Source organism: Sarcophilus harrisii, chromosome 5, assembly GCF_902635505.1.
Source record: "Sarcophilus harrisii chromosome 5, mSarHar1.11, whole genome shotgun sequence".
In the NCBI taxonomy this organism is placed as follows: domain Eukaryota; kingdom Metazoa; phylum Chordata; class Mammalia; order Dasyuromorphia; family Dasyuridae; genus Sarcophilus; species Sarcophilus harrisii.
In genome coordinates this window covers 230,903,960-230,917,571 of record NC_045430.1, presented here as the reverse complement: position 1 = coordinate 230,917,571, position 13,612 = coordinate 230,903,960, and the positions used below count along the sequence as shown (strand labels likewise).

The 13,612-nt window shown below is 36.6% G+C and overlaps 1 protein-coding gene across 2 annotated transcripts in view; it reads right to left on the bottom strand.

Annotated features, from left to right (window-relative positions):
* C5H10orf67 (chromosome 5 C10orf67 homolog) overlaps positions 1–13,612 on the bottom strand; it is a 113,516-nt gene that overhangs the window by 80,908 nt on the left and 18,996 nt on the right. For both annotated transcript variants that reach the window (XM_031939866.1, XM_031939865.1), the window contains exon 5: positions 2,462–2,608. In XM_031939866.1, the coding sequence (XP_031795726.1) occupies positions 2,462–2,608 (147 nt within the window). The remainder of the gene's footprint in view (positions 1–2,461; positions 2,609–13,612) is intronic.

Here is a 13,612-nt window from a genome sequence, read left to right as displayed (position 1 = left end):
GTCATTCCCAAGCAGGAGGCTTTTCTCTATAACATACACCCAAAGTAGTTTGCCACTGAATTCCTGATGATCTCAGTATAATAGAGAAAATCTAAAACATGGTTAGGAAAAGTGAACTAGTGATGAGAGACCTTTCTATTACAGTGGAATATAAGCACCTTCAAGACCTGGGGCCATTTTTCAGTTTTGTCTAGTATCTAGCACATGGTGTGTGTTTAATAAAGGCTAGTCGATTGATTTGATTTTTGTAATGAAGTTCAATAAATACAGGTCAATGTATAACATATCAGATTGCTTGCTGCTGTTCTGGGGGAAAGGGAGCTAAGCGAGGGAGGGAGAAAATATTTGGAACACAGAATCTTACAAAAATGAATGTTTAAAATGACTTTTACATGAATTTGGGGAAAATATTATTGGGAAAAATAAATAAATGTGGAGAATTGACTATATATAAAGCACTTATGCCAGAAACTAGGGACCTGGAGCCTGTTGGTGAGGGTGAGGCAGAGGACAAAGAAAAATAAAATAGTACTTGGCCTTAAGGTAGAAACACAAGAAGAGGATGAGAAAGGGAAGGGGGAATGGGGTTCTTGCCAACTCACACCTTTTAAAAATCATCTCTTTTGCCTTCCTACTACCTACCACGTTTTACTTTGCTTTCTCCTTATTTGTGTATGTAGCTTACATACATTTATTTGATTATGAGTTCTTTGGGGTTAGGAACCAGGATGCTTTCATTTTTGTTTCATTTGCCATCAGGCACAGGTATGGGCCTTTGGGATTACATGGAGCCTCTGAGTCTCAGGCCTCAGATGGAAAACCCAACTCACAGCCCACAAAACTTCTAAAATATGAAAGTCAGGGGCTCAGCCCTTGTCCTAGTAATAAAACGATCCTCAGCCTCTTGAGTATAACTGGCTTTGCATTGGTATAAAAGGGCCAGGTTATAAGACAAATCTGAACTAGCACTTGGGACTCCCTAGGAAATCCAGGAGAGACTTTATGCATGTTCTTAACCTCAAGCCTTCTTTGTTAGCAGAAGTTGGGGATGACTCTCTCAGGGTGTCTGGACTTTTAAGTTTCTTTCTTTTCCCAAACAGAAAAATTGATGTCAAATCTCCTGGCCATTTCCTTTTCTCTTTCCTTGGATATCAACCCATGGTTTGAGCAGTAAGGCAATTCCAAATGATCTCTCTCTCTCTCTCTCTGTCTCTCTGTCTCTGTCTCTGTCTCTGTCTCTCTCTGTCTGTCTGTCTCTCTGTCTCTCTGTCTCTTTCTCTCTCTCTCTCTTTTGACTTAATTTTTCTTGAGGGTTTTTATTTTCATTAGGGTGAAAGATTTATGTTTTCTTTCACAACTTCACTTTTATGAGAATATTTTGCATAACTTTGCATGTAGTTTCTTAATTATGTGTGGGGATAAGGGAGAAGACCTAGAAGTCAAAAATCTTAAAAACAAATGTAAAACACTTTTTTGAAGAAACTGGGGGAAAATATTAAGCAAGTAAATTTAAAACACACAATTCTTGCTTTAGAATTTTTTTTTAATTAAAGCTTTTTATTTCAAAACATGCATAGATAAATTTCAACATTTAGAATCATTCTTAAGGCTCTTGGCAGGAAATCAGCTAATCAGTCAAAAAGCATTTCGTAATGACTTACTATGGTCTGTAACCAGGGGTCCTCAAACTTTTTAAATAGGGGCCAGTTCACTGTCCCTCAAACAGTTGGAGGGCCAGACTATAGTAAAAACAAAAACTTTGTTTTGTGGGCCTTTAAATAAAGAAAATTCATAGCCCTGGGTGAGGGGGATAAACGTCCTCAGTTGCCGAATCTGGCCTGCGGGCAGTAGTTTGAGGACACCTGGCACTAGACACTTGAGCTCCAAGGAGCTCACATGCATTGCATCTTTCAGAATCTCAAAAATAAAATAGGGAGTTTCAGACTCTTGGTTTAGGTTAAGATTAAAATGAAAAACAATGCAATAGGATTGGTTCCCCTACTACCACAAAAAAATTGTGTTTTACCTTCATTTTTATTACTTTGATAGTTTTCGCCAATGGGGGGAAAAATTAGGGCATTTAGTTTTCATTATAAATAGAAAATTGTTCAGTTTTTGCAACTGTAAAATGGAGCAATAATTCCTTTAGTTCCTGCCTCCCAAGATTGCTGAGAATCTCAAAAAAAAGACCATAAGGAAGCTATTTGCAAACCTTAAAATTTCTACTGTTCTTAAGACCGTTATGAAATTGCTACTGTTATTTCTAAATTGAATCTTTTACAAAGTATATCCAAGCTTAGAAGAAAAAAAAAGTGCTAACTGTATTCCTTTTACATACTAAGGCGCTCGCTCTCTCAAAAAGAGTATTAATTCTGACCACATTCCTCTCTCTGAAATTGAACCTTTTGGATATTTGCTCAAGATATTTTCACTTTAGTCCATCCTTTCCCTTGGAACTTACCCATCTGCGCCATTCATTTTCTTTGCAGGCCACTAATTGTTCTTGTAATTCTCTTATTAAATCATTTTTCTCCAAAATCCTCTGTTTGAAAACGTGCATACTCACTGTAGGCATTTTTGAAAGATCTTCATCTACTGCAAAGAATTGCTGTTAAAAAAAAATTGAGAATCAGACATATCAGACAAAATTAAGTGAAAATGTGGTCCTTTACCTCTGTGCTCTTTTTTCTTTTCTTTTTCCTTTCTTTTTTTTTTCCCTGAGGCAATTGGGGTTAAAAGACTTATCCAGAGTCACACAGCTAGAAAGTATTAAGTATCTGAGGCAAGATTTGAACTCAGGTCCTTATGACTTAAGGGCTGGTACTCTACCTACTGCATCAACGAGCTATCCTTGCTCTTTATTCTAAATGACTTAATACCTTCAAGTACAAGTTTTCCCAAATCAGCAGTGTTGAGCATAGTACTTTCTATACTGGAACACATTTAAGAAATCATACAATAAAACATTTATAGAATGATATTCATAGTATAATTTGTCTTTTTGATTGTATGTTTTTTTCCAGCTTCCTACTCATTATACCAAAGAATTTCTTGTCTTATTTTCTTTACGGAGAAGTTGGCAGTATTGGAGGCTATAAAAAGACACCTGCAAACTTCAACAGTTTAATTATTTCTCTGTAGGTTTGCAATGTTGATATGAGGTCGATGGGTTTGGGAAGAAAAAAAAAATCCCATTTCCTTGCATCAACTGCTCAAGTACTCATAATGATTTGTTGCACACATATATTAAGTGCTAAAAAAAATAACAAATTTGCTATAACTTTCAGAAAATGAAAGCTCAATAAAGACACTGTCTTTCTTTTTTTTTTTTTTATTTAATAGCCTTTTATTTACAGGATATATGCATGGGTAACTTTACAGCATTAGCAATTGCCAAACCTCTTGTTCCAATTTTTCACCTCTTACCCCCCCACCCCCTCCCCTAGATGTCAGGATGACCAGTAGATGTTAAATATATTAAACTATAAATTAGATACACAATAAGTATACATGACCAAATTGTTGGAAGGGATGCGGGAAAACTGGGACATTGATGCATTGTTGGTGGAGTTGTGAATGAATCCAACCATTTTGGAGAGTAGTTTGGAACTATGCTCAAAAAGTTATCAAACTGTGCATACCCTTTGATCCAGCAGTGTTACTACTGGGATTATACCCCAAAGAGATTATAAAGAAGGGAAAGGGACCTGTATGTGCCCGAATGTTTGTGGCATCCCTTTTTGTAGTGGCTAAAAACTGGAAACTGAATGGATGTCCATCAGTTGGAGAATGGCTGAATAAATTGTGGTATATGAATATTATGGAATATTACTTTTCTGTAAGAAATGACCAACAGTATGATTTCAGAAAGGCCTGGAGAGACTTACACGAACTGATGCTGAGTGAAATGAGCAGGACCAGGAGATCATTATATACTTCAACAACAATACTATATGATGACCAGTTCTGATGGACCAGGCGATCCTCAGCAACGAGATCAACCAAATCATTTCCAATGGAGCAGTAATGAACTGAACCAGCTATGCCCAGAAAAAGAACTCTGGGAGATGACTAAAAACCATTACATTGAATTCCCAATCCCTATATTTATGCACACCTGCATTTTTGATTTCCTTCACAAGCTAATTGTACAATATTTCAGAGTCTGATTCTTTTTGTACAGCAAAAAAAGACACTGTATTTCAAAGTAACAGCATTTACTGTAGAAGTTTAAGGTTTTCATTTTAAATAGATAATTTTTCATTTAAATATTCTGAAGTCTCAGGTATATTGGATAGTACCATAGTTTTCCAGACCACATTATACATGTGAACAGGTAAAGTATCCATATTTTCAACTCAAGATTGTTGTATTATCCTCAGATTCAGGTAAATAACTCAGAGGCTTAGGAGGAGAAAAGCAGTGAATTAGGAGGAGCAATATGGAAAGAAGAGTTAACAAATTTATAAATACAGGACAAAACAACATTTATTAAGTACACATGTATACAATGCAATGAAAAGAAATGAAGGAGAGAAAAAGGAAAAAAAGAGAAAAGGAAAGACAGGAGAGAAAGAAAAAGTGAGAAAGAGAGGGGTTAGGGAGGAAGAGAGAGAGAAACACTAAAAGAGAGATGGACATACAGAGAGAAAGAGAGGGACAGAAACAGAGAGACAGAGACAGAGAGAACTACTCACTAAGCCTTGCAATTACAAATACAGTCCCTGCCCTCAAGAAGCTTACAACGTGATGGGGGAAATAACCCACATGGGACATACAATCCAGGATGAAGTGTTTTGATTTGAGAAGTCACAAGGGTAGTCAATGTTGCTTTGATTTCTTGAGCTCCAGGTATATGGACAAATGCACAGATCATCGCCAGAGACGGCTGGAACACTGGTGGGGCAGGGCTGGCTAGATATGGTGAACGCTTACCAGTCAGGAGAGTAACAAGCAAGGAGTCAAAGTCATCCCAGGGACTAGGAAGAGCCTGCATGCTTCCACAGCTCTTAGCGATCTGTGCCTTATTTTTCCCCACTTTCTCTAAGTGATGCTTCCCCAGGCAAAGCAATCCCGGGATGGATAGTAAGGGATTTGGGGGGCCTGCCAGGACTGGCCTACAGGAAGCATTTAATAAATGCTGGCTGGCTTAGCTGACTAGATGTCCTCAAATTCCTTTTCTAGCTCTGTTCTTCAGTGACTTCTTGTCATTATTTTCCCGGTTTTTCATCACAATATTATGGTTATCTCTCCCTCCCCCCCCCCAACCCAAATGTAAGACAGTGAAATATATTGACTTAGATGCTCCGGCAATTCCATCATCTCACTAACGTGGGGACTCCGGAGGGAAACATAACTTTCTTGTACTACACATTTTTTCCTTTTTTTCCCATAAATCCTGCATGGATGATGTCATATTGGCTCCCCTCACTCACTCTTTGTTTAGCCAACTGGCCTAACCTGTTGTTCTCTAGTTCTTTGCCCAGGTTTGTGCTTGGAATGCTGTCTCTCATTATATCTAACTCTCAGAATTCTTTTTTTCCTTCAAAGCACTGCTCAGATGCATCCTCCTCAGCTGTTAGATCTCCATTTCCTATTTCATGTCTCACAGATGTCACTTTATTTTCACTTTTTACATAGAATATAAACCATTTGAATGCAGGAACTGATTTGTTGTTGCAACTAGTAGGCACTCGATAAATGCTCGACTGCATGTGAATTGCTACTCTTGCTCTCTTCCTCTCTGCACCTCAGACGGGTAGCAGTGCCTCCCTCAGACTGTCCATTTCATTAGCCCCCTTTCTCAATACACGACAACCTCTATTTCATTCTCTGATCATAAATTTCTTATAGAATCACAGGATTGAGGGGGACCCTGGGCTTAGCAGATAGACTGCTGAACCTGGAAACTGGAAGAGCTGTGTTCAAAATACAGCTCTACATTTTCTTCCAGGGAAGAAGATGGACATTTAATGAAACAAATGAATTCCATTTGTTTCTGAAGAAAAAACCAGAACTAAACAAAAAATTTGATCTCCAAGAATAGAACTCAAGAGATGCAGAAAGGTAAAAATAACTCTTGAGAATTGTATTTCTGTTGTGGATATACAAAAAGAATACATGTATAATTTGATTGTACTGATATAACATAAAAAGGGAAGTAGAATGGAAAAGGGATGATGGCAGAATAAGGTGGAAGGAGGGATAAAAGAGGAAACCACATCCCACAAAGAGGCTAAGGAAACTTATCATATCTGAGGGAATTTAGAGAGGGAGAACATTGTGTGAATCTTACCTCATCGGTTGGCTCAAAGAAAAATAATTGACATTTGTTTTAGAGAAAATTCTCTCTCCTCATTGAAAAGGGGAGAGGAAAAGGAAAAGAAAAAGAGTAATAAGGGAAGGAAGGGGAAAGACTCCAAAGGGGAGGAGGATTATAAGAGGATAAGTATCGTGATACAAGAGGCATAAGTTTAAAAGGAAGAGGGTTGGGGGAGGCAAGAATAAGTAAAGCACAATCTGGGGTTATTAGGATGGCAGGAAATACAGATTTAGTAATTCTAACCGTAAATGTAAATGGGATGAACTCCCCCATAAAGAGGAGGCAGATAGCAGACTGGATCAAAAGTCAGAACCCTACAATATGTTGTTTACAAGAAACACATTTAAAGCGGGGGGATGCGTATAGAGTAAAAGTAAAAGGCTGGAGCAAAATCTATTATGCTTCAGGTGAAGTCAAAAAAGCAGGGGTAGCCATCCTTATCTCAGATCAGCAAAAGTAAAATTGATCTAATTAAAAGAGATAAGGAAGGAAACTACATCCTGCTAAAGGGTAGCATAAACAACGAAGCAATATCAATATTAAACATATATGCACCAAGTGGTATGGCACTCAACTTCCTAAAGGAGAAGTTAAGAGAGTTGCAAGAAGAAATAGACAACAAAACTGTAATAGTAGGAGATCTCAACCTTGCACTCTCAGAATTAGACAAATCAAATCACAAAACAAATAAGAAAGAATTTAAAGAAGTAAATATAATATTAGAAAAATTAGGTATGTTGGATCTTTGGAGAAAATTGAATGGAGATAGAAGGGAATATACTTTCTTCTCAGCAGTTCATGGAACCTATTCAAAAATTGACCATATATTAGGACATAAAGATCTCAAAATTAAATGCAAGAAAGCAGAAATAGTAAATGCTTTCTTTTCAGATCATGATGCAATAAAAACTACATTCAACAAAAAGTTAGGGGGAAATAGACCAAAAAGTAATTGGAAACTAAACAATCTCATCTTAAAGAATGATTGGGTGAAGCAGCAAATTATAGATACAATTAATAATTTCACTCAAGATAATGACAATGATGAGACATCATACAAAATTTGTGGATGCAGCCAAAGCGGTAATAAGAGGGAATTTTATATCCTTAGAGGCTTACTTGAAGAAACAGAGAAAGAAAAGATTAATGAATTGGGCTTGCAACTAAAAACTAAAAAGACCAAATTAAAACCCCAATCAAATACTAAATTGGAAATTCTAAAATTAAAAGGAGAAATTAAAAATATTGAAAGAAAAACTATTGAACTAATTAATAAAACTAAGAGTTGGTTCTATGAAAAGCCAATAAAATAGATAAGCCTTTGGTAAATCTGATTAGAAAAAGGAGGGAGGAAAATGAAATTAGTAGTCTTAAAATGAAAGGGAGAACTTTCACCAATGAAGAGGAAATTAGAAATAATAAGGAGTTATTTTGCTCAACTTTATGCTAATAAATTTGATAACCTAAGTGAAATGGATGACTACCTCCAAAATACAGACTTCCAGACTAAAGAGGAAGAAGTAAATTGCTTGAATAGTCCCATTTCAGAAAAGAATAGAACAGGCAATTAAACAACTCCCTAAGAAAAATCCCCAGGACCAGATGGATTTACATGTGAATTTTACCAAACATTTAAAGAACAATTGGCCCCAATGCTATATAAATTATTTGATAAAATAGGAATGAAGAGTCCTACCAAATTCCTTCTATGACACAGACATGGTACTGATACCTAAACCAGGTAGGCTGAAAACAGAGAAAGAAAATTATAGACCAATCTCCTAATGAATATTGATGCTAAAATCTTAAATAAGATATTAGCAAAAGACTACAGAAAATCATCTCCAAGATAATACACTATGATCAAGTAGGATTTATACCAGGAATGCAGGGCTGGTTCAATATTAGGAAAACTATCAATATAATTGGCCATAATAACCAAATTAACAAAAAACATATGATCATCTCAATAGATGCAGAAAAAAGCATTTGATAAAATCCAACATCCATTCCTATTAAAAACACTTGAGAGTATAAGAATAAATGGACTTTTCCTTAAAATAATCAGCAGCATCTATTTAAACCATCAGTAACATCATATGTAATGGAGACAAACTCAACCATTCCCAATAAGATCTGAGTGAAACAAGGTTGCCCACTATCACCGTTACTATTTAATATTGTATTAGAAACACTAGCTATAGAATAAGAGCTGAGAAGAGATTAAAGGAATAAGAATAGGCAATGAGAAGCCAAATTATCACTCTTTGCCGATGACATGATGGTATACTTAGAGAACCCAGAGATTCCTGCTAAAAGTTATTAGAAATAATCCACAACTTTAGCAAAGTTGCTGGTTATAAAATAAACCCACATAAGTCTTCAGCATTCTTATATATCACTAACAAAATCCAACAGTCAGAGTTACAAAGAGAATTCCATTTAAAGTAACTACTGATAATATAAAATATTTAGAATCTATCTGCCAAGAGAAAATCAGAAACTTTATGAGCAAAATTACAGACCACTTTCACACAAATTAAGTCTGATCTAACCAATTGGAAAATATTAAATGCTCTTGATAGGGCAGTAAATATAATAAAGATGACAATATTACTAAACTAATCTATTTATTTAGCGCTATACCAATCAGACTCCCAAAAACTATTTTAATGACCTAGAAAAAATAACAACAAAGTTCATATGGAAAAACAAAAGGTCAAGAATTTCAAGGAATTAATGAAAAAAATCAAATGATGGTGCTTAGCTGTACCAGATCTAAAACTATATTATAGAGCAGCAGTTACCAAAACTATTTGGTATTGGCTAAGGAATAGATTAGTTGATCAGTGGAATAGATTAGGTTCAAGGATAAAACAGTCAACAAATATAGCAACCTAGTCTTTGACAAACCCAAAGATCCCAGCTTTGGGATAAGAACTTACTGTTTGATAAAAATTGTAGAAAATTGGAAACTAATATGGCAGAAACTAGGCATTGATCCATACTAACGCCAGACACCAAGATAAGGTCAAAATGGTTCATGACCTAGGCATAAAGAATGAATTATTAATAAATTAGAGAACATAGGATAGTTTACCTCTCAGACCTGTGGAAGGGAAGGTTTTTATGACCAAAGCAGAACTAGAGATCAGTAATGATCACAAAATGGAAAATTTCAATTATACCAAACTGAAAAGTTTTTGTACAAACAAACTAATGCAGACAAGATTAGAAGGGAAGCAATAAACTGGGAAAATATTTTTACAGTCAAAGGTTCTGATAAAGGCCTCATTTCCAAATATATAGAGAATTAACTCTAATTTATAAAAAATCAAGCCATTCTCTAATTGAAAATGGTCAAAGGATATGAACAGACAATTCTCAGATGAAGAAATTGAAACTATTTCTAGTCATATGAAAAGATGCTCCAAGTCATTATTAATCAGAGAAATGCAAATTAAGACAACTCTAAGATACCTACATACACACCTGTCAGATTGGCTAAGATGACAGGAAAAATAATGATGATTGTTGAGGATATGGGAAAACTGGGACATTGATGCATTGTTGGTGGAGTTGTGAACGAATCCAACCATTTTGAGAGAGTTTGAACTAGTGCTCAAAAAGTTATCAAACTGTGCATACCCTTTGATCCAAAGTGTTACTACTGGGATTATATCCCAAAGAGATTATAAAGAAGGGAAAGGACCTGTATGTACGAATGTTTGTGGCAGCCCTTTTTGTATGGTAAACTGGAAACTGAATGGATGTCCATCAGTTGGAATGCTGAATAAATTGTGGTATATGAAAACTATGGAATATTACTGTTCTGTAAGAAATGACCAACAGGATGATTTCAGAAAGGCCTGAGAGACTTACACGAACTGATGCTGAGTGAAATGAGCAGGACCAGGAAATCATTATACTTCAACAACAATACTAGATGATGACCAGTTCTGATGGATCAGGCCATCCTCAGCAACGAGATCAACCAAATCATTTCTAATGGAGCAGTAATGAACTGAACTAGCTATACCCAGAAAAAGAACTCTGGGAGATGACTAAAAACCATTACATTGAATTCCCAATCCCTATATTTATGCACACCTGCATCTTTGATTTCCTTCACAAGCTAATTGTACAATAATTCAGAGTCTGATTCTTTTTGTACAGCAAATAATGTTTTGGTCATGTATACTTATTGTGTATCTAAGTTATATTTTAATATATTTAACATCTACTGGTCATCCTGCCATTTAGGAGGGGGGGGGGTAAGAGGTGAAAAATTGGAACAAGTGGTTTGGCAATTGTTAATGCTGTAAAGTTACCCATGTATATATCCTGTAAATAAAAGGCTATTAAATAAAAAAAAAATACAGCTCTAACCCATAGCAGTCGTGTGAACAACCCACCTGGGTCCTTCTCTCTGCCTCAGTTTCCTTTGTAAAAAGGGATAATAATAATACAAGTAGTACTTCCCTTAGAGAACTATTGGGTAGTTCAAATGAGATCCAATGTATATAATGTGTTTTGCAAACCTAAAACAGTTATATATGCTAATAATTACTATAATGAGATCATAGATGCAACCTGATTGAAAGGAGCTCAAGAAGTCTAGTCTAGTCCTCTTATTTTATAAATGAGAAAAGGGAAGCCCAGATTGGTTAATTTTTCAGGGACACACAGGTATAAGATAGCAGAGCCTAAGTCTGATCTCTCCCCACTACTGCTTACTCCCACCCCATCTCCAGTGTAGCACTCCATCTACAGCCCCACATGCATTTTATTTTTATAACACCCTGGTAATATGTGGCAGCTTGTTTACATCCACCAGGAGTGCCCTCTGTACCTTTTGGTTCTGGTCTGATTTTTTTTTTAGAGATTGTTATGCCTTTATAGCATCATTGGGATGAAATTGATGCTTAAAAGGTGGCCAATTGGATTAACTTTAATACAGATTTTTAAGAAGTCCTGCTTGATAGCTGTTAACTACAACCTACAGATTCAAGATAGCATATATAATCCTTTTCTGCTATTCTTTGTACAAGAATATTTGTTGATACTTATCAAATTCATAATGCTAAGAAAGAAAATATTTTTTCAAAAGATGGGTAGCTGAGGATAGAAAAAGTGTTTTGGAATTTCCCAGAGGAAATAACAGTCCCTCTCCTTCGCCTCAAATCTCATTACATTTGCTAATTTGTCAGATATTAAACTTGAAAAAATCAGATCCTTATAGTAATCCCTAAGAATACTCTTACTGTGGATATTGAATATTAGTAAACTGAGAAGGATAATCTCAGATTAAAATAGAATTAACTAGTTAATCAGGCAGAAAGTTTAACACCTTCACGATCCTAACATTGTCATATGGTGGCGATTATCATTGGTGCTCTAATGACAAGACAGAAAAACCAGACATAGGATGATCAAACAGATAGGAGAGAGGAGGGAGGAAGCCTCTGCCCCCGAACAATCTCAGGCTTTTAATTTAAGAGAGAGGACCTTCCCCTTAACCTGTAACCGTAACCTAAATATTATGAGAAATATGTAATCCTTCAATATCATAAAACCATCAATATAATTTTAAAAATCCATGGAATTAAATCCAGATTAGAAAACGGTCATGGAAAATCATTTGAGTCCAGGATATCAGAAGAAATGGAAGCTAGAAATTGACCAAGAAAGAAAAATTCAGAAGTTGGTAGCACAAAATGTACTTGCTTGGATGCTACTTGGGTGACAAGGTTTCCACAATACAAAACTCAAATCTCTACACTGCAACACATAATTACTACTTCACTTCTGCCAGGGAATAAATGTAGCAGCAGGAGGTTGTAGAGTCATGGATTTAAAGCTGAAAGGGATCTCCCAGGCCAAATACTCAATCCCTCTTATTTTTTAGACAAGGAAACTGTTGCCCAGAAAGATAAAGGAACATTGTCCATGGTCAGGGAAAAGGTGCAACAGCTGAGCTCTTTAAGTTTTCTTATGACTTCAAAACAATTTACATGGGTGTTCTGTATCCTAGTAGCTGAGGATGGATGAGGGAAGAATTCCCTTTCCTAGCTAAATATAGGGAAACCCTGGGTGACTTCCTTCCCATTCAAAAGAGAAAGTGTGAGGGTGCTTGGAAAAAACAAGACAAAATCAAAAAAAAAAAGATTTTTCTTGTGCTAACTGGATGCAGTAGTGCTAACTGATCGGCAAAAGAATTGAAAAGGTGACAATTAGATTTAGGCTGGTTAATCTAACAAAACAGTCATAAACCTCTTTTTGTGAGTCACACAGCTAATAGTAGTTGTTATTAATCCCACTTTATAGTTGATGATCCTAAGGCAGCCACAGGACACCTGATTTGCTCAGGGTCACACAGCTAGCATGCAACTGAGTCAGAATTTGAATTCAGGTCTTCCTGACTCGGAGCAAAGCTCTGCTCACAGATGCCCCAGGGTCTTAGACACCTCTGATGAATCAGTGAGTCAATTAAAGTTAGTGTTTGTCCTTTGTTCTTGAATAGGACCGATGGTATCATGAGGGCTATGGTTTGACTTTCGAGCGAATGGGGCCTAAGGGAGGCAGAGCTGAGCAAAGTCATCAGCCTCATCTCCTCTGGCCTCATTAGAGTCCAGAAAATCAAGTCCAGTGGCTCAGGATGCAGACTTGGCTCTGCTAGATTAAGATCTTTTGCGGATCTCTCTTCATCTGAGGCAATGCCCCTTCAAAGGCCAAGGGCCAGGTAAGAATGAAACATAGATAGTCTAATTCACCTTCATAAAAAATATCATCTGGGAAAGGGAGGCCCTCAGAATTGGCTTCTGGCCAATTGCTATCAGAGCTATCAACCAGATCTAGGTATCTTTTCCTGAACTGATCAGTCAGTCCAAGATAGAGTAGGGAAAAGAACAAATGTGGGAGGAGAAAAGGGCTTTTGAGCCATCTGGATTACCTGGGAGAATGAGACAATTTGGGCTGATGTATTCCAAAGAAGGCATTCCAATCGGAAGTGAGTTAGGTTTCAGGAGTGCTTGAGGAGGCAGATTCTTTGCTCATATTAGGGGCAGGGAGGAAAAAGAAATGGGGGCAGAGAGGCTATGGAGTCTACCCTCCTCCTCCAAACCCCTCTAGGCCAGATAATGAAAAGCCAAATGATTTTGAGTTTCCAAGCAGAGTTTGTAGGAATGCCTCTGAATAGTGGTAGCTGACGGCAGGGTCTGCACTGGGGGTACAGAGACACATGGAAGACAAACTATCTTGCTGAAAGAAGTTGCTCCAGGGATCTCAAGA